This window comes from Morchella importuna (assembly GCF_003444635.1).
Source record: "Morchella importuna strain M04M26 chromosome Unknown Morimp01GS004, whole genome shotgun sequence".
NCBI classification, from domain to species: Eukaryota; Fungi; Ascomycota; class Pezizomycetes; order Pezizales; family Morchellaceae; genus Morchella; species Morchella importuna.
The window spans coordinates 78,696-102,212 of record NW_025763401.1 but is presented as its reverse complement, the minus strand read 5'-3'; the positions used below and the strand labels follow the sequence as shown (position 1 = coordinate 102,212).

General features: G+C 47.1%; 6 protein-coding genes across 6 annotated transcripts; 2 read left to right on the top strand and 4 right to left on the bottom strand.

The window, feature by feature from the left end:
* Positions 1-1,000: 1,000 nt before the first annotated feature.
* Positions 1,001-3,304, top strand: LAJ45_02173 (uncharacterized protein; the record flags this gene model as incomplete). Its single annotated transcript, XM_046111765.1, has 10 exons — positions 1,001-1,143; positions 1,210-1,250; positions 1,312-1,383; positions 1,439-1,665; positions 1,733-1,812; positions 1,872-2,286; positions 2,365-2,490; positions 2,548-2,835; positions 2,892-3,033; positions 3,090-3,304. The coding sequence occupies 10 exons, from the start codon at positions 1,001-1,003 to the stop codon at positions 3,302-3,304; spliced, it is 1,749 nt and encodes a 582-aa protein (XP_045974665.1).
* Positions 3,305-6,085: 2,781 nt separating this feature from the next.
* Positions 6,086-7,820, bottom strand: LAJ45_02172 (uncharacterized protein; the record flags this gene model as incomplete). The annotated part of the gene is made up of 5 exons (XM_046111764.1): positions 6,086-6,162; positions 6,229-6,317; positions 6,540-6,547; positions 6,621-7,720; positions 7,811-7,820. 5 exons carry the CDS (start codon positions 7,818-7,820, stop codon positions 6,086-6,088), a joined length of 1,284 nt encoding a protein of 427 aa, XP_045974664.1.
* Positions 7,821-9,426: 1,606 nt separating this feature from the next.
* LAJ45_02171 (uncharacterized protein) lies at positions 9,427-10,851 on the bottom strand (the record flags this gene model as incomplete). Its single annotated transcript, XM_046111763.1, has 5 exons — positions 9,427-10,180; positions 10,251-10,417; positions 10,504-10,573; positions 10,640-10,668; positions 10,723-10,851. The coding sequence occupies 5 exons, from the start codon at positions 10,849-10,851 to the stop codon at positions 9,427-9,429; spliced, it is 1,149 nt and encodes a 382-aa protein (XP_045974663.1).
* A 2,013-nt stretch (positions 10,852-12,864) lies between these two features.
* On the bottom strand, positions 12,865-14,216 carry LAJ45_02170 (uncharacterized protein; the record flags this gene model as incomplete). The annotated part of the gene is made up of 6 exons (XM_046111762.1): positions 12,865-12,874; positions 12,933-13,171; positions 13,232-13,522; positions 13,576-13,855; positions 13,913-14,006; positions 14,132-14,216. The coding sequence occupies 6 exons, from the start codon at positions 14,214-14,216 to the stop codon at positions 12,865-12,867; spliced, it is 999 nt and encodes a 332-aa protein (XP_045974662.1).
* Positions 14,217-15,236: 1,020 nt separating this feature from the next.
* On the top strand, positions 15,237-18,375 carry LAJ45_02169 (uncharacterized protein; the record flags this gene model as incomplete). The annotated part of the gene is made up of 6 exons (XM_046111761.1): positions 15,237-15,284; positions 15,372-15,694; positions 15,756-16,425; positions 16,875-17,321; positions 17,378-17,900; positions 17,960-18,375. The coding sequence occupies 6 exons, from the start codon at positions 15,237-15,239 to the stop codon at positions 18,373-18,375; spliced, it is 2,427 nt and encodes an 808-aa protein (XP_045974661.1).
* Positions 18,376-21,658: 3,283 nt separating this feature from the next.
* Positions 21,659-22,038, bottom strand: LAJ45_02168 (uncharacterized protein; the record flags this gene model as incomplete). The annotated part of the gene is made up of 3 exons (XM_046111760.1): positions 21,659-21,743; positions 21,811-21,828; positions 21,929-22,038. 3 exons carry the CDS (start codon positions 22,036-22,038, stop codon positions 21,659-21,661), a joined length of 213 nt encoding a protein of 70 aa, XP_045974660.1.
* Positions 22,039-23,517: the final 1,479 nt, after the last annotated feature.

Here is a 23,517-nt window from a genome sequence, read left to right as displayed (position 1 = left end):
ATCAACCCGAGTAGTTATTTCCGATACCACCGACTTCTTCTGGACGTTGTAGTGTCGAGTGAGGACTTACGACTTGAGTTGTCCCTCATATATATATAGGATGGGGGTGCCTTATCCGCCTTGCCTACCTAAATCCGCTATATCTATTTAATAACACATAGGGAAGCTTGTATCCTGCAGACATGTGGGGCCGTACCCCGACGACGCCGACCTTTCCGGCCGTCGGCCAACTCGTATACTGTTGGTATCACCAGCGCGGAGCACCCCCGGCGATTCCTCCACACAACCGATAACTTCTACAACATACGATAATAATTTGTATCGAGTTAGAGAAGACAAGAAAGGTCTTCTCCAATCCAGCTTTCTCAGGACATCGATATGTATCGCATTGGCTGAGCCTTCTGACTGGATGAGTTTTTAACTGATTACCACTCATCACACAATGGTCCCCATGACTATGCACAATACATACTGGTACGTAGATAATCTTTAACCCTAAATTAACGTGCATCTATATTACTGCCATGTTGATTCCTACTCTCCCCCAGATCACGCGGATGGGATCAGCGTTTCATAAAAATTCTCCCCGGGTTAGATACAACAAATTCCTCCATCATGGCCAATAGTAATCGCGAGTTACAGGATCCATATGAGGTCTTTTACAGACGCACTGACTCTTAGGCCCAAAATGTTAACAAATTAGCGGCTTCGTCGCTTTTACCCGGCACTGTTATCCCTTCAGGCTGTAGAATACTAGCTCCTCGCCTAAGCATTCCCCACAACCCCATAACTTTCTTAAACTTAGCCGATATCTTGGGATCTTACCAATATAGCTGTATGTAATCAGTAAAATTTAAATTCAAATAAATAGCTACCCCAGTTTTCCCATCCCTCGGGGTTTTTTCAGGACCTGATCAGACTCCCTTACTCTACGTGTCAACGGAAGAAAGAAAAAAAAAGATCTTTTCAGCGGAATTCTCAGCAAAGGTTTATAGCTATTATGGCTATAGGAACGGTTTCAGCTGCCGGTGCAGACAGTGCGGCAGTACTGAGACGTAAAGCCCTCGCAGGACCGTCGGGACCTGCAGGTTTAGTCCAGAATGCAAAGGTTTTTGGAATGGCGTTGTTTGCGTGTCTTGGAGGGTATGATCATGACCATAAAATCGATCATTTCCTTGAAAACTCAAATACTGATCTCGACAAATTTAGATTGCTTTATGGGTACAATCAGGGTGTATTCTCTGGAGTTTGTAAGTGCAGAACTTTCTAGTTCACTTATTTCGGGATTCTCATTAACATTTGACTCTATAGTGGCTATGAACTCCTTTGGAAAGCACATGGGAGACGCAGTTACAGACTCTACGAAGAAGGGCTGGCTTACTGGTATATAACTAATCATCTATTCCTATATCCGAATCCCTCCTAACAACTATTACAGCCATTCTCGAACTCGGAGCCTGGACCGGTACAATTTATTCTGGTGTCCTTGCCGAGAGAATATCCCGAAAATACACTATTCTCGTGAACGTGGTTATTTTCTGTATTGGAGTCATTGTTCAATGCTGCTCTATTATTGGTGATGACCAATACATTCTTGGTGGGCGGTTCGTTACTGGTATGGGTGTTGGTTCCTTGAGTATGACAGTGCCCATGTATAATGCCGAGGTAAGTGATATATTATGAAGCCCTTGGAGGTACCATATATAACGAGGGCTAATCGAATTATGTTTAGATTGCGCCTCCGGAGGTTAGAGGATCTCTTGTTGGTCTACAGCAGCTGGCTATCACTTTCGGAATCATGGTTTCCTTCTGGTATTAGATGCCGCCTACTTCTCTTGAGTATCAAAGCACTAATATAGTCTTCAACTCAGGGTCGACTACGGCACTAACCACATCGGGGGAACCGGCGATGACCAAAAGGACGCTGCGTGGCTCCTCCCTCTTGCCCTTCAACTCGTTCCCGCCGTGATTCTCGGAGTCGGTATCATATTCATGCCCTTCTCCCCACGTTGGCTCGCCCACCACAACCGCGAAGAAGAGGCCCTTGATGTTTTGGCAAGTCTTAGAGGACTCCCGAGAGACCATCCGTTGATCAATCTCGAGTTTCTGGAGATCAAGAGTCAAAGTATGTTTGAGAAGAGGACTGAAGCCGAGAAGTTCCCGCATCTGGAGAGGAAGGATACGTGGAGCTATGTCAAGTTGGAAGCTTTGAGCTTTATGAGCTTGTTCCAGAGTAAGAGTATGTTTAGGAGGGTGGTGGTTTCGACGGTGACTATGTTTTTCCAGGTAGATTTCTAGAATTCTTCAAATGTGTATAGTGTGACTTGAGGAGGAGTGGCAATGCTAATATTGTCACTTTTGTAGCAATTTACTGGTATCAATGCGGTATTGTACTATGCTCCATCCATCTTCAGCCAGTTGGGCATGTCTGGAACAACAACCTCCCTCCTCGCTACCGGAGTGGTCGGTATTGTCATGTTCCTAGCCACCGTAAGTCCGCCCCATTCAAATCTAATTCTCTATTTTGCTAAAATTTGGCCTCTGTAGATCCCAGCAGTCATGTACATCGACTCCCTCGGCCGAAAACCCGTCCTCTTCGTCGGCGCAATTGGAATGGCGCTCTGCCACTTCATCATCGCCATCATATTTGCCAAGAACGAGAACCAATGGGATACCCACAAAGCTGCAGGTTGGGGCGCGGTAGCAATGGTTTGGCTGTTTGTCGTTCATTTCGGATACTCGTGGGGACCTTGCGCGTGGATTTTGATTGCGGAAGTGTGGCCGTTGAGTGTGCGCGCGAAGGGAATTGCTCTTGGAGCTAGTTCTAACTGGATGGTAATTACTCCTCAGCTAGTGATAGTGGCTAGATAGTGGTGCTAATATGGTGGTAGAATAACTTTATCATTGGACAAGTTACGCCCGATATGTTGGAGAATATGCGATGGGGGACATATGTTTTCTTCGGTCTCTTCACCACGCTGGGTGCTCTATTTATCCTATTCTTCGTGCCTGAGACAAAGCAGCTTTCTCTTGGTATATCTTCAACCTCAATCCCCCCGTTTGGAGGCGTGCACTAACACTACAAACAGAGGAAATGGACATAATCTTCGGCAGCGAAGGCGTCGCCGCAGCCGACTTCGAGAGACAAGCCGAGATCAACAGAGAGATCGGGCTCGACAGGGCTATCCAGGACTTTGACGCGAGCCGAGTGGTTGGCGGCGGCGCCGATCGCGATGGTAAGACTAGCCATGAGGAAATGGAGAAGGAGAAGCCCGTCATCTTGGATGAGAAGCGGGAAGTTTAAGCTCTAACCCATGTGGAGGTGCTTCTGTTTATGATTTATCTGGCATCTGTAGTTTGTTTATTTTGCGTTTGGACTTTGAATTATACGATAATGATGTGCTTTAATATATTGCTCTTGGCAATTCTCCTGTCGAGTGAGATACTATGATGCTTAGGCTTTCGTTATCCTAGCTCGTAATGCTAATAAATCGAAGGTTGGGAACTGTTCTACTTCACTAGAAAAATGATTTTGTTACCACCAGTAAGTCAAAGAGAATGGTTTACGTCATAAAAGCTACTAGTTTATTGACCAAAGCAATTCATTTACCGTATATACAAAACAAAATACTACAAAAGTAACCCTAACCCACCAAGAAACACTCCAACCATAGCTTCGCAGTTCTCGTTTAAAACAATTAAACGGGGAAACCGGGAACTAAGCCATGTTCTCATTCCATAAATAATTTGGAATGGGGGATAGAGGGCTTTGTGGCTGTAGCAATGATGATTGAGTAGAAAAACTCCACTACCAAGACCAATGCTAACGAGTTTGGGGTTGGAGAAAATAGTGGAAAGAAATTTATAGTAATGCTGAGATCTGCCAAGAGGATATTTTGCCGCTCTGAGAGAAGTCCTCCTTTCTATATGTAGGGCAAGGACGGAAAATATCTAGGCATCGTTCGCTGCATGTATGCAAACACCTCGAAGTATAATATTACGCCTTGCACCCTCTTTGGCGTATACTCAGGGATCTCCATTTGCGAAAATTTCAAAGATCTAGATTGACTAAGTCTCTCGCTAGGAGAACCACTCATGACCAGTCCTGGTTAGCGATACACCCGGAGAGAGAGCTAGAGGCGATCGGTCCCTGTATTCCTCAGGCAGATATATACCCCGCGCGGGGCAAACCAAATGTGCAAGTCCTCAAGCCTCCATGAATGTTCCCTGCCTCTGGGCCCGGTGTAGGACGACCGGGTCCTGACCAACCTGCAAGCCCAAGCTGATCTGTTCCCGGACGCAATGAATTGAGGCGGACGGTCGGCTCACCACCGGACCGGCAAATAGAAGCGTGCGAGAAAGCTCCAGCATTTCAGAGCAAATTGTAGGCGACTTGCTTGGCTGAGAAAAAGAGCCTTCTTCTAGACCGAGTGATGGTTTGTGAAGAGGCCTGGTATGGCTAGGAACAGCATGCATGTATCAGTAAACAAGTCAATCGCACAACTAGGTGATTAAACATTATATAGAAATACTAAAACTGCCGCTAAAACTGCTAATTAAAGGAAGAGATCCTACACCGATCATAGACACCAAGACTAGCTAGGTGCGACTGTTCTAGTCCACCCAGGAACCCCGGGATAGCGAACATAGTAACTAGTAACGATTAGTTTACAGAAAACCGCTCCTCCCAGACTTTTGCTTCCCAGGAATTCGAACTGGATGATGAGTGCTCGTTTGCGGGCCAGAGTGAAAGTCCAAAGGTGCGTGGCAGATGACATGAGGAGCCATATCGCTAGAGGTGACGAGAAGGTCTCGAGGGCAACAAGATGAAATCTTACTCAGGTTCTTATAGGCTACTTACCCTGCGGGGATAGAGCGATACATGTAGACGTTCACAGCATACAATAACTCATCCGCTCGCGAAGCGTGTTCAGTCAGAAGATCACGTCTACCCGTGGGATCACGTCTACCCGTGGGAAAGAGGCTTGGGATTAATATGCGAGTGGCTAGGTTGCATCATACATTATCACTCGAGAGGTCAAGAATCACGGCAATTGTGGCTTTTTCAAGTAGTAGCGAGGCCGTGCCAGGACACGTCATGTCAACCGACACCTTGGCATGTTCCTCTTTTGTAACTGTACATGTAGTTAGAAAACTAGATCTTTATTTCTCAACTCATTGAGCTTCTGTCATTCCTCAGTCTCTTTCTTTGAAACTTTGCACGCCTTTCAAACCCTCATCCATGATTCTCGCTAGCTGCCATAATCAAGAAGACAAAACTAAGGTAAAGGTATACAGCCCTCGTCTTAATAATAGTACGCCGTGGTGACGAGTGTTAAAAACAGCATAGGTCTAAGATTCCCAGCCTGAGCCTGATTGTACTCTCGCCCCCCCCCCCCCCCCGGTCAGCCCCGCCCGGGCCTCATGAGTTGATCCAGCACTATGAAATATCGCTCTCGCTACTAGTCGGTGATATTGTCATTTTCAATGACCTACTAGCTGTGTTAAGCACGTCTGTGGTCTAAATTCGGGGAGCATGAATCCGATAGAAGCTTCCTACCGGCCTCGGGACGTGATCTCTCACCTAATTTTTTGAGCGGTTACCACTAATTCTCCGGGCATGGGTAAGATGTAGGCATGCTCTACGTCTCCAAGTTGATACTCTATGTAGAGTAACATACGGCCCCTTAGTGCGCCTACGTATGGCCTACAATGTATGCACAAACCCACCGAGTATGTGTCTATTATCCGGCCTAATCCCCCTTCTGATGTCATTCTCAATCAATCACGTGTGTTAATCAATTTAAATTAAAGTTCTTCCTGCATACTGCCACGTCCGCGGCAGCACAATACATGATGCGGTACGGCACGTATGTTACATACCGTGAGCTGGGTAACTACATCCTCAACCACATATATATAAAAAAAAAAAGGACGAGTTTCTATATATCATTTACCTCCATGCACCGGGCCTAGCCCTACGTTATATATATACTACATGTATATACTAACTTCAGACTACCAAGATAAATTCGATAAATAAGGGTAATCCACAAAAAAGCTTCGCCCTGGGAAGCTTACTCCACTACTTCCACTCCAAAAGATTCCTCGTACGATCGTAACGTACGCACCTGTTACCGTAGGCTCTGCACAGCCGTCGACCTGCGTAATGCAGACTTCGTAAACTAGACCCTGCGCAGAGAAGAGAAATTAAATTTTTCTGCTTACATGGATCGCTTCTCGGCTGGAAATATCTTCCTTGGCAAAGATAGTCGACAGTTGTGCCGCACAATTGTGCATGGTAGGACAGAAAGAAACTGGGCCAAATAAATGAGTATCAAATTCCTTCCTGTGTTCATTTTCCACTGCCTCTCTATGGATGTAGCTATGGCGCTAGATATGCCTATGGAAATACGGCTAGTAGCGATGTAGACAATGCTTATAATGATAATGTAGATAATAGTAGTAAAAGAAGAATAAACACCAGAAAAACAAGGAAGAAGGAAAAACCCTATAAACTGAGGTATAGAAAAACGAACCCAATAAACTATATAGGCCAACGTTACATTCAAATCTAGTCACGCACTTCTGGCCCTGATCCTATTCAAAAACCACCTCACCGCTCTCATATTCATATCTCTGATGGCCTTCCCGATTGCGGCCCTTTTCCTTTTCCTATCCCTACTTGACACCTCTACCCGACTCTCCAGCAGCACTGCAACCTCCTCGTGCCCGTTCGCAATCGCGTGATGCAAAGGCGTCCATCCAAACTCATCGACCGCCTCCGCTTTCGCTCCGAATTTCAGCAGCATCCTGGCGACACCTACGTGCCCGTGGGCCGCTGCCTGGTGCAATGGCGTTTCCGAGTTCCTCCCGCTACTCTCCGTATCTGCATGGCTCCGCAGTAGCATCAACGCAATCTCATCCTTTCCATACGCCGCCGCCCAATGGAGTGCCGTGGCGCCATCCCCTTCCGTCAGTGCAACATTTGCACCATTATCCAGCAGTACCTTAATAACCGCTGTATGCGACTGCTCCGTAGCCCGGTGCAGTGGGGTATCCCCATAGTTATCTTGCGAGTCAACTGGGGCACCAGAGGCCAGAAGCATCATGACTATACCCTCATAGCCTGCCTTCGCAGCCCAGTGGAGGGGCGTCCGTCCACGCCCGTCTTTGATGCGGATATCGACGCGGTGCTCGAGCAGTGAGCGGACTATATCCGCGTGGCCGTAGTGAGCAGCCCAATGCATTGGTGTCCCGCCGCAACGCGTGTCATGTATAATGACTTTTCGAGGATTCTCTATGAGCAGTCTAACTAGCCAATCTTCTGGCTTTCCTGGTGAGGTGTGTAGGATGGCGCCGAGCATCGCGTCGGCAATTGTTATCTCGCGAACGGCGACGCGGGAGCCGTGTTCAAGGATGCGCCGGACGAAGGCCGTTTGCTTCGTTTTGGCTGCGAACCATAGGGCTGTCTCACCATATTGCGGAAGGAGCGCGTGTGCCTGCAACTGCGGTGTGAGGAGGAGGGTGAGGTAGCGGTTGGCTTTGATAAGGTTGCTGATTGACTTTGGGGTCAAGAAAGAGGCGATAAGGAGGAGAAGCTCGTTGGGGAGCGTGAAGAGGGACGTGGAGATTGTGGAGGAAGCCGAGAGTGTGCTGTGAGTGTAGTGGTGGGCGTAAGTATTGAATGAGCGTGCTAAGCTTCTGCTGCGTGAAATGCCTGTTCAAACAATTGAGTATTAGTAAAACTGCTACTCGATCATTACTAACCCACCCCCCTACTCCGCAGGTTTATCCGGCTTCTATTTACCTGAGGACATGTTTTCTTACTCTGGAGCGCTGTTTCTGACTGAGAATCTCCGTTTTACCTTGCGCATAGATGATGATAGTAACTTGCCTGCACTCGCTCGCTCACATAGGGGAAGCAGCAACTGTGTATGTAGAAAAGATAGGGCCAGCAGTTTAAAGGTTTGAAGATGTGTTTAGCTATTACTGACCCGCCAAGCATTATGCAACACTCTTGGTAATGAGGACAGGGGGGTCAACTGGATCGACTTCTTTTTTTGATTTATCATCGTTTCAAGTTTTTATTTATTTTTTCCGGTACGTGCGGAGACTTGTGGAAAAGATCAGAGTGGACGGGTTTGAGTCAGGCCTCCATGCCGTCATTGCGATTGGGGGAAGAGAGGACAGGGGGGGTTGAAAGGGAGGGTTATTTCTGGAAATAGGTACTTTGGTTGGGGGGTAAAGTAGCATGGATAGGACGGAAGTAAGTAATTAAAGGCGTTTATGTTCAATCTCCCGCTGAGTACCCCTCTGAAGAAACAAAAGTTGAACCTGTTGAGTTTTCGTTAGCGGGCGCCGGAACATTTATTTAGTCGCACACTGGAAGCCTTCCCGTGGATATTTTTGAAGATTTGTAGGCGTTCAAATGTGGTCTGTAGATCCCCCCAGGGGGTGTCTACAGAGTTGTTGTGAGCCGTTTCTATGCAAGACCTGTAACTTATCTTCAAGGCTTCAAGTTTGAACACCTTCAGAATATCCACGGGAAGGCTTCCACTATTCTTTAATCGGTATACGCTTTACCTTCTTTGTCGACCTCAACCCAACCCAACACATCCAACTGACCTCAGAGCGAGTTGAGGTTTTTAGCTTGTGTTGAGGTTTCTTTAATTGGTATATACTTTACCTTCTTTGGCAAGCTCACAGCTACTCACTCAACTCATCACACTAAGGGCGAGTTGAGTTTTGTTTAGCTTGAGTTGAGGTTTTCTAAACACGCTTTATCTAAACAAAAGATCAACTCAACCCATCCAACACGGTTTTCTTCACCTTGATTGCCCCTATTATATTCTCCGACCACCAACCACTCTGGCTCAGCTTTGATTCTAGCCGGGCCATCATTGCTACACGCCTTGTCATCCATTCAATGCTTCATTCAAACAGCAACTGTTTTGAACGGAGGCCCAGGACATTTATTCCGGTGTTGTCCGAGCCAAGGGCCCGTGCCACATGTACTCTACCATGTACTATCGTGGCATGGGTAGGTGCATTAAGTGCAAATACTCCACCGAGGTCAAATACCGACAGAAACTTATCTTAAATGTAGGGGGTGATCCCGTGTGCTTGAAGTTTTAAGAGTGGCTAGCTTTGTTTATTCTGAAATCATGATATCTCACTCGGCCTTCTGGACCCACAAACCCAAGTGCGTATGTACGTACAATATAAAGGAAAACCCGACGAGTCTAGGAATACGTCCTATCAGCCATACATCAAAGAACCCTTCGAAAAACGAATCAGCCTTCACAATTAGGCAAAGGATATAAAAATAAAACAAGATTTTATGAACAGGGGCGCTGGATAAAATCTAAACAATCGAGCTGCGCAAAGGAAAAAAAAGACTGTCTTGCTACCAACTAACGGAATCTAGATTTTGCCGTTCAGACTCAAACGCGGCATCTCGTTCTCCAACTCTGTAGTTGCGTTATCCACTCGCTCCTCACTTTTCGGCACCTTTCCCTCCAGGTCCTCCTCAATCTTGGCCCTTAGCTCCTTCTCCCTCCTCCTTTCATCCTCAGTCTTCAATTTCTCCTCGACCCGTCCCTTGTACTCCTCCGCAACTCTCAGCTCCCTCTCCACCTCCTCCGTCAATCTCCTCACCTCTTCTTCAATCATTTCGTCTGTTCTAACCTTAGGCGGCTCCTCGCTTCCACGGATTGAGTTCCACAGCTTTTCCAACTCCACGTCCCAACCAAGCTCCTTTGCCAATCTCCGCACGCCATTGTCGCACGTGCCCAACATGAGTACATCATCCCTTCTGGAGCCAATTCCTCCTGCGCTTTCCATGTTGATCAACACGCGCGCACATGTGTCGCTGCACCTACCAGGGAGTGCAGCGAATGGGTATACGCTCAGCGAAGACCCCATGACGATCGCGAGGTCTGCCTCTTCGGCCAAGTGGATACTGTCGTGGAATGTTGAAGGAAGAGCTTCGCCGAAAAACGTGATGTCAGGCTTTACGAGACCGCCACAAGGGCATCGTGGAATGGTCCCGCTATTGATATGGTGGCGCATATCGGAGTCGGAGTAGGGAGCTTTGCAGTCGATACAGCGCTGGCTTGCAAAAGAGCCATGGGCCTCCACCATCCTATCTGCAGGGACACCGGCGGCCCTCTCCAGACTATACACTGTGTCAGCTAGCCCACTAATTGGGACATGGATTTCCTCGTGTTACTGGTGGGGCTAATTACGTGTCGATGTTCTGGGTGAAACATTTCAGCAGTAATCCCTTGTCAGCAACAAGGCGAATAAACGCATGGGTGACCGTTGGTTTAAAGTTTCCCGGGTATAGCTCCCGGGCGAGGGTGTAGAATGGGACTGGGTTCTCTCTGAAGAAAGATATATCGAAAACGGCTTCCTAAAGTTTTCACTCGCATTGGCTCTAGTTATTCAATATATATGCACCCAGCTCTATAGCAAGGTAAGGGTAGAATCGTGGCTTACAGGATGCGGTAGGTTCAATCGTTGAAGATTTGAGTATAAACCTGTTCCAGGGGTTCGAAAGTCTGGAATACTAAGGATTCTGTCAATGATCTGTTTACCACCATAAAGTAAAGTCGGGAATTCTGTGTTAACTCACCCAGCACTCGTAGATATTCCGGCGCCAACCTTTCACAAAGTCAGTAACTCCGTTATATGTAATGGCGCTTAACAAAAACGTACCATAAAGACCACCTTCTTACAATTTCCGGACAAGATGAATTCGGCGACTGCCTTCACCGTTCGGTCAGTTAAAACCACGGGTGCAACATCCTCGTCAACGGTCGTTTCGTGGGAGAGCTCTGCGCCCATAGTTTTTACAGAAAAATAAGTATGTGTGAGGGGTTGGGATTGGTGGCAGTTAATATCCAATGCTTCCTGTCAATTTCATAAAACACAGTTTGTGAGAGGGGGGCACAAGCGGAAAAAACGGAGTGATTGCAAATGTGGGGAGGGCAGTAGCAGTGGAGAGCAGAAGAAGAGGAGTTAGTCAAGAAACCGGGATGACCAGGTTCAGTCAGTGGCAAGTTGTAGCTGGGTTTTTCTGGAGATAGCGAGGGCTATCGTGACACCAACCAAGAGAAGGTTACGCTGTGCCATGATGCAGGAAACCTTGGCGGTGATTCCAGGGTTCAAGACTTGAGCCTCAGCCATTCTGCACCCAATTAAACATGCAGGATTATGACCTGGTAACTGGAAGGTGCTACGTGAGGAAACGGGATCACATTTCCACGATCATAATATAGGTTTGGAGATGGTGGCTGTTAAGCGTCGGGAATAAAGGAAGTTACAAGATTTGAGTGCATACAGGGCGATTATAAATACTACATGTATTCAATAGGACAACATATACATCTACAATATGCTGCGTTATGGACACACGACAAGAAGGTCTAGTCATTATCGACAATACTTACATTTACATTTGTAGGTATGTACTTAGGTAATTATTTAATCTTATTTATTTACTTGTATCTACATGTAATATACGAACGGCCTACCCGCGGACCTGGTCTCTTCTACTACAGTCGCCCTCCGCTATAACGAACGTGCATATTGGGCCATTTTTTGTTCGGTACAGCAGATTATTCGGTATTATTCGGTATAGCAGACTAAATTCTTTGCTGAAATAAAAAAGAAGCTGGCCCAAGTGGTTCGGTACAGCAAATATTCGGTATAGTGGCATTCGTTACATCAGAGGGCGACTGTACATAACACGCCAAACCTTAAGCTGCCAATGATAGCGCCTACTTATCCCTGGAGCTCCCCCGCAAACTCCGCAAGCCCCGCCTTGTCCATGATTAAAGACGGCTCGCAACATAGCGCATCATGTGCATGTGTGAATATGTTCAAAGAGTGCATGATCACCCAGTATTTATGCCAGGTCAAAGCAGCTAAGGCCATCATCGTCTATATGAGAAGTCGATCAAAAATTTGTACGTATATAAATAGTAACTAGAATTCGGCGTGAGATACCGCTTGAGGTGCTCGTAAGGCCAATATTAATAGTAAACGTAGTTCCATAATTTTAGAACTTGTGCACTCCATAAAGTTATAATAGTGCTTAATCTACAATTTCCTAGAAGCTTTGACATCTAACACTGGAGCATTGTAAGGTGCAAAGTATCTTCATTTCTCGCAGTGAAACGAAACAGAAAATTCCTGGGGGATATTCCCTCTAGTTGGCACACCTTAGAAATTGTTTCCAACTAATTTGTATAAACCACCAACTCCGTTATTTGCTAGCACGCCTAACTTACTTGTATAATAAATAGACAAAGAGATAAAAGCATTCGCAGATGAGATGCATAAGATAAAAAAGAACAAAACGGCAAATGAGAACCCGGCCCAAACAATAAAGACGATAAATGACAGAAAGGAAAGAAAAACAAGGGGAAAGAGAGACTCGTTTCTGAAATAGGAACCGGGTGCGAAATTAATGTCCAAAATGCCATCACCTGCTAAGGGTGCTGCACTTTACATCTTCGCTAGTATACTGGCGGTTTAGTCTCCGAAATGGAAACGTAGTCGCAAAACTCCTTCAGCCGCACGATCATCTACCTCCTCTTTCTAGATCTTCATCCTTTCCTACCAAAGTTGTCTCATCGTCATCGCTCCCTCTTCGCCCACCAAAACCTCTTACAATACTTTCCTCCTCCGCATAACCAGGCGTGCTAGGCCCCCTGCTTCCTGGAAGAAGCATCATAGAACTATTCATACTCTTACTGCTCTCCGGTACGTTGCTCCTTTTCCTGCTTCCTAGACCCCGCCTTCCACTTCTTAATGCGTTATATGAGCTCGAAGGGGATGTAGATCTCGGCGTCCCTATGCCATCCTGGAGTGTAGAACCGTCAGTATCTGGGTTGTACTCTTCCAATACTGGTGTAACGAGCTTTTTATCGGTTCCGCGGGAACGGCGGGAGGATGGTCTTAGAAGGCTTCGAGAATCCGCATTGGCTTCCTCGTCATCTGAATTGAAAATATCGCCTGCGCTATCAAAGGACCGACGGTGATTTGATAGGGACCCAGGAATTGGTGCAATATCCTCGTCGCATCCAAGTTTATCGGACTTCTTCTTGATATAGGAATCGATGATATAGTACTGAACACCGTTCATGACCAAGGGAAAGAACTGGAAAATAATTATTAGTATACAACTTCAGGACTAGGGACTAGAAAACAAATTACTCACAAACATCACGAAGAAAACCTGAAGCCTTTTGTTACCCTCGGTCCAGGCTAGTAGCCAGTCACCGACATGGCCTAACCAAGGGCAAAGGGCAAATATGATCCACACAACGAACTTCATTCCCATCAATCCCATAAAGTAAATGATGGCTTGTTTCAGCCACCACGACCATCTGGGCGGATCGCCGTAATCACCTGAATTTATTCCTCTCTTGAAAAACTCAAATGGTGACCAAGCCAAAAGGGTATGTAATACGCGGAGTATAACTATAAGGATTGCAATGCCGATTGTAGTCTGTAGTCACGGATAAGCCATGTTTACCGATATGAGGAGTGATGGGTACAAACATCGATACCTAAATTCAATAAATAAAAGCTACATGGATTAGGATGGTACGTTGGGTCATCTTCAGGTGGGCCGCCAAAGTCACGGCGGGAGCGGGGTGGGCCACCAAAGCCTGGAGGGGGTGGGCCAAAGCCCCGAGGGGGCGGGAAACCCGGAGGAGGAGGGAGCATTCCAGCTGGCGTGGGTTCTATGCCGAATGTACCCGAGGAGAGCATGGAAAGCACGATATTCGCCATGTGTACCAAAACGGACCCAAAAACTTGTTTAGAGACGTCAAACCACCTGCGCGCCGATAAATTAGTAGCTGCTAGCAACGCACAGTAAATGAGATTAACTCACCATATCTTCAGTGGTCGTTGCGGGGATTCTCGAGATCGTTTCCACACCAGCGATAGAAGCGCCATGCCTCCAAGGGCTGCTTGAACAAACAAAGCTATATTTAAAAATAATGATATAAAAATTAGTGCCTGTTTCATTATTTCGAGCTCCTCATGCTTTCCCGCCACTCCGCACAAAGAGGAAACGCGCACATCGTTCCCATGGACAGAAGAAACGAACCGAATGGTCCCAACAACTCGCATCTATTGCTATCATCACCTCCGTCGTCTTGAATCATCGTCATGACGGTGGTGGTTGTGTTCATAACTGGGTTAAGCGGTGACCAGCTTGAACGGGGCCCCACGAGTGAGGATGACGGGATGGGAGGCGTAAGGAACCCAAAAAAGAAATAATGAACGAAGGGAAACAAAAATCTAGGAAGAAAAGTAAGGGAAACACGAGAAGATGTGACGGTGATAAGGGCGGGTTCTATTGTTGGTGAGTTTAGGTGGAGAAGGTAAGCTGTGGATTCTAGGGTCGAAGTTCGACGGCGTTGGGGAAGCGCCAGATATGGGAGACGGTCGCACAGAGAGCAAGCATGGCCCTGTTGACCCAAGCAAGAGGCATCACCGGTCTTGGCAGAACCCTTAGTCAGTGCAGTCCATGCACCGCCTCCTGCACAACTTTAGATAAAGTACCGAGCTAGGTTTGCACCTGTACAGCCATTGTAGTCAATCATTTAAGAGCCTCAAAGACATAAAATCTAGACCCTTTAACTGGTGTTTACTCGGAACGCATCATGAAATTTGTTTCTAAAGTACTCTACTGTAAAGAATGGGACAAGTCCTTATTCAAAGTCCTAAGCGATAGTATGCTGCACCCACATGCACTCCAGAGTACCTGCTCCAAAGCATGATGTGCTCCGGCCTGCATCTCCGATCGCGTCAGTTTCAGGTCATGTTCCTTAAATCTACTAAACAGAATGTCATGATTCGGCGGGCACATAGTTGTTTTTCAACCTCAAATGGGATTCACCGCGCTCCCAGTTATAAACTCTCCAGAGTCCTCTCATGTAAATTAACTTTCTCGGAGCTAGAAGCTTATCGTGGAGGAGCTTTGACTGGCCATGTGGTCGTCGTCTTGGCTGCGCCCAAGAACCCGGAAATTCTCCTGTGCACGGACAATGGAGACTCGGTAGGGTAACAAGGTGACAGATTTACCCTCCTGCGGAGTGGCTTTTTGGTATCTGGACAAACGTTTATTCCTCGCGTCGGTTGCTGTGTGCTGTGCTCAACCTGCTCGCTCCCTTGTCTCAAAGTATTTCGGATATCTTTCAAAATTAAACATGGCTACAAAAAGAAAACTCGAGCCAACCGTCGAGGAGGAAGTTATCGTGCGTCTCCCCGCCTTCTATTCCACGACCATCCTCACCTTCCCACATAATAGTCCCCCAGCTAACAAACATCGTTGACATTGACAGGATGACTCCGACTACCTCAACTTTCTCTGTCTCGGGGGAGGTAATGAAGTTGGTCGCTCTTGCCATATCATCCAGTACAAAGGAAAAACTGTCATGCTCGATGCTGGTGTTCATCCTGCATACGATGGCCTTGCTGCGCTCCCCTTTTACGACGAGTTTGATCTAAGTACCGTTGATGTGCTGTTGATTAGCCATTTCCATCTGGATCATGCAGCAAGCTTGCCATATGTCATGACGAAAACAAACTTTAAAGGACGCGTTTTCATGACCCACCCCACAAAGGCAATTTACAAGTGGTTAATCCAGGACAGCGTTAGGGTTAGGTGTGTATTGGAGTTCATGGGACTTTTTGGCCTGACAGTAATTAATTAATATATATATCAGCAATGTTCATAACACACCAGAGACCCTCTACAACGAAGCCGACCATCTTTCGTCATACTCCCGAATTGAAGCAATTGATTACCACACAACGCTTACTCATGCCGGTATATCTATAACACCTTACCATGCTGGGCACGTGCTCGGAGGTGCAATGTTCTTTATTGAAATTGCTGGTCTCAAAATCATGTTTACTGGAGACTACTCCCGTGAAGATGACCGCCATTTAGTATCTGCTGAGATTCCTCCTGATAAGCCGGATTTACTTATTTGTGAATCCACATATGGCACTGCTACACATATGCCTAGGCTTGAGAAGGAAGCTAGGCTCATGAAGATGACCACCGACATTCTAACTCGTGGTGGCAGAGTTCTTATGCCTGTCTTCGCTCTCGGGAGAGCACAGGAACTGTTGCTTATTTTGGACGAGTATTGGGAGAAACATCCCCAGTTCCAGACGTATCCAATCTACTATGCCTCTAATTTGGCCAGAAAATGTATGGATGTGTACAGAACATATATTAATACTATGAACGACAGAATAAAGAAGGCAATGTTTGAAGAGGAGGGCAGGAATCCTTGGGACTTTAGATGGGTCAGATCTTTGAAGGCCATAGATAGGTTCGAAGACGTGGGCGGTTGTGTCATGTTGGCAAGTCCCGGAATGATGCAGGTAAAAGCCCTTTTGACCCTTCGCCGGAGATCATATTTCTTTTTATCATTGCACGTCGTTATCTTGGTGTTTGTTGGATTTCAGTATCTATATTTCTCAAACTTCTATATTTCATGTGGGTTTGGGGGCATTTGGAGGATAAAAGCAGAGCATTGCCGGTTCCGTGGCTCAATACCTCGTGCCGGTAGTGGCACGACTGTATTGCTAGGATTACATTCTATCCTCGCAAAGTGGTTGTGTGCTATGGAGATCATCATTTCCTTCCGCTTTGATATTCATGATGTTGTTAAAATAAATATACACCTTTTCCATCATCATCATCATATCATCATCAACCTCACCATTGTCATGGTCATCCCATTTGCCCACAACACATGTATATTCGGAGTGCCTCTATTCCACGTATTATCCCGCAAAATCACTAACATATTCCCCTTTGCCACCTACAGAACGGTGTATCCCGCGAACTCCTCGAAAGATGGTGTCCCGACCCCCGAAATGGCCTTGTCATCACTGGTTATAGCGTCGAAGGCACAATGGCCAAGCAGATCATGAACGAGCCCACCGAGATCCCTGCCATCATGACTGCAAACCGCGGGGGTGGCAATCGCAGAGGAGACGGAGACGGTAGCCAGGTTATGATTCCCCGACGCTGCAGTGTTGAAGAACTCTCATTCGCCGCTCATGTGGACTACGGCCAAAACTCTGGGTTCATAGAGGAGGTTGGAGCAAAAGTCGTAATCCTGGTCCATGGGGAACATAACAATATGGGCCGCCTCAAGTCGGCACTCCTCAGTAAGAACTCTGACAAGAAGGACAAGGATAAAGTCAAGATCTACAGTCCAAAGAACTGCGAGGAGCTGCGAATCCCGTTCAAGGGAGACAAGGTCGCAAAGGTGATAATACCTGATGCTCTTAAGTTCGAGAGGGATCTAGCTAACCCCACCACCAGGTTGTCGGCAAACTCGCACAGAAACCCCCACCAACAGCATCTCTAGCGATGCAACTCCAGAAAGAACAGCTTCTCACAGGTGTCCTTGTCCAAAACGATTTCAAGCTCTCCCTCATGGCACCTGACGACCTCCGCGAGTATGCCGGACTCACTACCACCGTCGTCACATGCCGCCAAAAAGTCCCCATGAGTGTAGCTGGAGTCGCACTTGTGCGCTGGAGTCTGGAGGGTATGTTTGGTGGTGTTGTGAACCTCGAGGATGATGATGAGGATGAGGATGAGGAGGAAAGTGAAAGTGAAAGTAAGAAGGATATCCCTCAGGAAGACGACGACGCGAATGTGTACGGTGGAGAAAAGTCCAAAATGAGTGGGAGGAGCTTCAGGGTTATGGACTGTGTCACAGTTAGATGCATGAAGGGATATGTTGAGCTGGAGTGGGTTGGCAATATCCTTAATGATGGGATTGCGGACGCTGTATTGGCAGTCCTCATGACCTTGGAGAGCAGTCCAGCTGCGGTCAAATGTGAGCCGTACCCCGCGTAAGATGTTAATATTTAAGCAACAACTAATATAACGATATAGACTCCGCCTCCAAATCGACCCACCACCACGATGACCATGACCATTCTGCCGAAGCCCCCAAGGATATCTCCCCGCATGCTCATATCTCACCCAGTCAACGTCTCGACCGTATCCTCATGTTCCTCGAAGCGCAGTTTGGCGACTGCGTGACACCGCTCCCCCGTGGCTCCCGGCCCGAAAATGCGCCCAAGGAGATCACCAATGCGCCAACAGGCGAAGATATGGATCTCGACGCACTCAACCAGATCATCCCTGGTGTGCAAATCAAGATCGACAACCTCGTTGCCAATGTCTGGTTCGAGACCCTCCTCATCGAGTGCAAGAACGAAAGTTTGCGAATGAGAATCAAAACAGTTGTAGAGAGAGCCGTAGAGACGGTTGCTCCGTTCGTCGACCTCGCGGGGCCAGGGTATTAGTAGCAGTATGCGCGCGAGAGAGAGCTGTTCCTTTCAAAAATATCATTTTTATATATGTCAACGTAGGGTGGGTGGGGTGGGCTTTAGCTAGTGGTTGGAAGGGTTGGAAGGATCTGGGAGTAAAATGCTTTTCTTTTTCTTTTTCCTTTGAAAATTGATTTGTGTGTGTTTTAAATTGCGTTTCTTATTTTGACTACTACTACTACTGCTGCTGCAGTTACGAAGTATATGAAATTTCTTCTTCTTGCATCGATATCATGATAGGCCTGTTTTTGTATGAGAGGTAGGATCCAAATTCGAAATCCAAAATAAAAAGTTGTGCAACATTTTAAATCAAAAACGTTACAGTTTAATCTAAAGAAATTATGGACTCCGAGTATTCGTATATTTCAATTTCCTCATCGTAGTTTACGGTAAGAATTTTTATGTGAGAATCCAATGAAAAATATCCCCAGTCATTCGCGACACCAGCGCTAGGTCAATGATCCGAGTGGCAACAAATGTGTACATGTTTACATGCAATTTGTTACCCGGTAGTTTGTGTTTGGGCCAGTGTGGATCATAGTACATCACTCGGATAATTTAGCGGCACCCCGTAGTTAAACGTCCCACATCATGAGTCCAAGTCCAACCGATGTATGTGGGGAACCGTTCCTCTACAGAACTAACTTTTAATTTAATGAGAGTTCTCCAGTGCCGCTCCGGTCATTTGCCGGTTAAACGCTTGCCATGCAGTCACTGCTCTTTCATGTCCTGGGGGGCGGGAGTGGGACTTAGGGTCTTGGTCAGAGTTTATTTCGGATTTGGTTTCTGCTGATATGATACAGATATGGGATATATTTACAAGCTTGCCCTACGATAGCTGACTTCCCATCATTGTTGTCTTTGTGCGTGGACCAAGGTCAGGACGTTAAGGTCCGTTGTTGTTGGTGGTGCATGTGGTAACAAAACAGCCTGGCGTGTGCGGGAGAGGGCGGGCGTGGGCGTTCCTCGACCGCTCCTATCCGCCAACCGCCCAATCTACCGGATAGACCAGAGCGCCTCCATCACTATGGGTCAGAAACCGGCCCATAGAAACACGGTGAGGTTTAACACTGTAGACTCAAACGATGAAATGCACACATATGGTTCTCCAATAATTACTAGGCAGACGGGTCTTTAGTAGCTCGAAGTACTAGGCAGCGTGTAGATACTCCTCATCGCCTGGCTACCGTGATACGCGGTGCTTATTTATGGATGCTATATGATTGAGTACGGGTATAAACTTTACAGGGGCGGATAGATTGAGAAGTGCGGGTTGGGAGTATAGTCCGGTGCTCCTCAGTTGAGAGATTACCTATGTGATGATCTGACGATAGACCCCAGGTGGCATCGACGTATGAGCGGGCTCTGTGTTGGGAACTTTAGACAATAAACTACTTACTCTACAGAGTCTGCACGCGCTTCAATACAGTAGAGTGGAGATCGAGAGACTTCAAGGGAAGTTAAGGACGCCGGTGGTCGTCGAGGGAGGCATTGAAACCGCGGAGGCGGGTCTCGTTCAGATGCGATACCAACAACCGAGTCTACCAACAACCCAACCCCAGACCGTCGAGGAATACATACGTACTCGCTCACAAAGAATTACCTTAGCAGCTGCGAAAACACTTGTGTGTACTCACTCTCCCCACCCTCGGTATTATATGTACATGTAGTCACTGGGCGGGCTACATGTTGGAAAGCCGTGTTTGTCCTCTATACATGGCTATATTATAGCCTTAAATTCCAATTTTAATCATAATCCCGCTTCCTCCACAGCGACATACCCCTTAATGATCTCATCTGGCTTCAACAGAAGAGAGAAGACGGGCCGAGTGATATCCCATGCAGCAGAGACAGCCCGGAGGACCTCAAATCTACACACCCATCGGGCCTTACAAAATAAAATAACGCAAAGAAAGCAAATACCTACGGTGATGCAACGGTCTCGCCCGGCGGGCTGGCAACCGCGCAGTCTTAAACCACCAGGAGCTCCAATATTCGACCAAGAGTACTACAAATGGAGTATATCCCAACCTCAAGGTGCGTGTGGGGTACATGATGTGTGCTCATTCTAAAACCACATAGATAAGCCTGGTCGGTAAAGTACCTATTCCAGTCTCTCGATCTCGTGTACTATAGAGTACCGACGACCAAAGGCCGAGGCCGATGTACGGTAAAGTATGTGCATACTCTACACACTGATCCACGGCAGTCGGTGCGAATGTAACAAGCTTTATCTCGGATGGACTGATTTGCATGGGGAATTCCCTCTCCTGTCCTGTACATCTGCACATTGCTCTTGTGGCAGGAATACTCATGCATGTAGTGCTGATAACCTCGTGGGCATCTCTAGAGTATCTGCAAAACCTTCACGGAGAGCATACGCGTACCTATACGATACCTCCTCTGATCGTGTGATCGTTATGACAGGCCGTTGAAGCTTCATCTGGAAATTGAAGCCTTTGGATTGCAGCGGGCAGAGTCTCATCACATCGGCACATACATTGCGCGGAGACCTTTGGATAAGGCTTGAGGGATGGAACTGTGTTCTTCAGGAATTCGAGCTGGGACTGCAACTGGAACGGCTTTTGATATTGATATTGATATTGCATATTGATGCTGATAATATCCGCCCGAGAAAAGAATCCTCCTACCCGCCTGGCTCCCACGCGCACGTACCTAAGCTAACCGTCGCGCGTCCAGCAGACCAATTCTCACTAGCTGCACTGCACCGTGCCTCCAATATCAAGATCCCGCCAAATCCGCCAAGACTTCACGATCCTCCAACTCTACAAAAATAAACCTCAGCAGTCAGCACCAAAATTAAACACCCCCCCCCCCCCGACCTCTCACCTACATAGAATACATACCTAGCTAGCTAAAGGACCACACACCCAAACCTCGCCGACCCCTGCGGAGGGTACGGGCTTCCTTCGGGCTTCGTGCATTTGCACCATTCCGCTTTCGGGATGCGCTCCATGACCAAGTTTTGTATGCTGCACAAAGAGGTCAGCCAGCGCATTCTGCCTTTATGCTCTACTCTAGAGTAGAGTACTCGCGACCAGCAACAAGAACCCGAATATGCAGCTGCAAGTCTTTGGTGTATTTTTGACTTCTACTCCAATGGAAATTGCAGATTAGGACGTGCATTTTCGGGTTCTTGTTGCTGGTCGCGAGTACTCCTGCGATCTCGCTACCGAATGAATGGGGGTGGATCACGCACAGCAGGTAGGGCACTTGGCTTGTATGCACATGGTGAGGATTAGAGTTTTTTTATTGTAGGTCTGGCCTTAGGGAAAAGGTGCTGCGATAAGTTATGTTGGCTGCTAATAATGGTGGCGAGAAGTCTGTAGAGATGTATCGGTGCTTAGACGATTATGAGCGGTATTTATACGGCGATAAACATTGAGATACCTCTTGGAAGTAGAACCACTACATACGAACAATTCGACGACCTTAGCGTTTATTCGTTTACTCATGAAGCCTGCGATCTCTACGCCGGCGAGCAGCTCGGGGATCAGATAAGCCAGACATTAAAGTGCAGATCTCAAAGATTAGATTAGATAAATATTGATCCGCAGTACAACTCAACCCCCATGTTTTGGATCGATCTGGGGTCCTCCTGAATTGCTGTAGGTGCATGTGTAGGTACAACACGATCATCAGCTGGACACTGGGACACCGCCCAAGAACCTAAACGGTACTCTACTCATGCCAGAGTAAGGTACTCTTGCCCGCTAAGGCTACGAACCTAAAGTTTGGGCCATACTTGCACAAACTTGGAGCCATACATGATGTAGAAATAGAGCACCTACTCTGCGATGTTGATGAACCGTAAACAACCCCACGAGAACTTGCCATATGGGGCAATCCCCTAGAATTGACAAAGGGAATTTACTCTCCGTCAAAGTGGAGAAAACCGAACGGATCCCACCTAGGCACGCTCTACGTAGCCGAGTCAAGACAGTAGCAGCTCCAAACTCCCTCAGCTGTCTAATAACGGGGGTAATCAACCTCACTCATCAGTGCGCCGAAACCCATTAATGGAAGGGAAAAAATATCCTTCGCCGGAAAGGTCGGGAGCAAAATCACTTCTAATTTCGTTGCGCGAATTTGATTCCCGCGAAATTCAACGTGGGTCCGATGCGATTCGAGGTGTCCCGAGTCTCGAGTCTCGAGTCGGTAGAGTACACTGTTTGATGTTCATCAGGGTAGGGTCCGAGCTCTTGGCATCCCGGCGTGCTGTTTGTGGTGAAACATAATAATCGCCCCCCCCCACCCCTTGTAGGCTAGCTCGGTCGCGGTGGCTAGATATTCCGAACGTTAACGGTTAACCTGCAAACCACCATCTCTTTCTAGAAATATCACACCACTACTACATAAAACACCCACCCGTAGCTTTCTCTGACCAGCTCAGGTTATCCCCGAAGAAACAAGCAAATGAAGGAAGAGAAAAAAAAAAGAAGCGACCTCTTGCCTTGTCCGCCATTCAAAATCTTTCTCACAAATTGTACCTACATACGGCGGCCCTGTACCGAACATACGTGGGACATGTCGTCCATCATCATTCAAAACCAGCGATTCATATGTACCCCTGTGCCCTTCATGGAGATGGATCATACTCTGCAGCTGTACTCTACCTCTGCCAAGTGTCAGAATAACTTTTTTTGAGCGAAATATTTTCGCAACCCTGACTGTGAGTGAGGGAGGCTGTTCACCAGTCGAGTCAGCCACCGGGTCCTCCTTTGGAAATACATCCTCCAGGCGCCATTGCCGGTACCTTACCCCACCATACAGCGAAAGATCATACCACTTTTTTTTTTTTAGTGGTAGAGTAAACGCACAGTAGGAGCACCCATGGGTTATGGATCGCTGGGCTGGGCTGGAGTGGGCGGGTCATTTTACTTCACTCTAGATCACCGCTGCCAAATTTTCTCGAAATAAGTACCCCCAGTGGATGGTTGGATGTGTGTCATGGGTTGGGTTCATTCGCAGTCCTAAGGAGCTCTTTAAATTGAATATCATTTTCGGATTCTAGGTTGTTCCTAGGAATTGGAGAACTTCTACCGGAATAGACTATCCTATCTACTCTGAGTAGTTACCACATTACATACGTGGTTC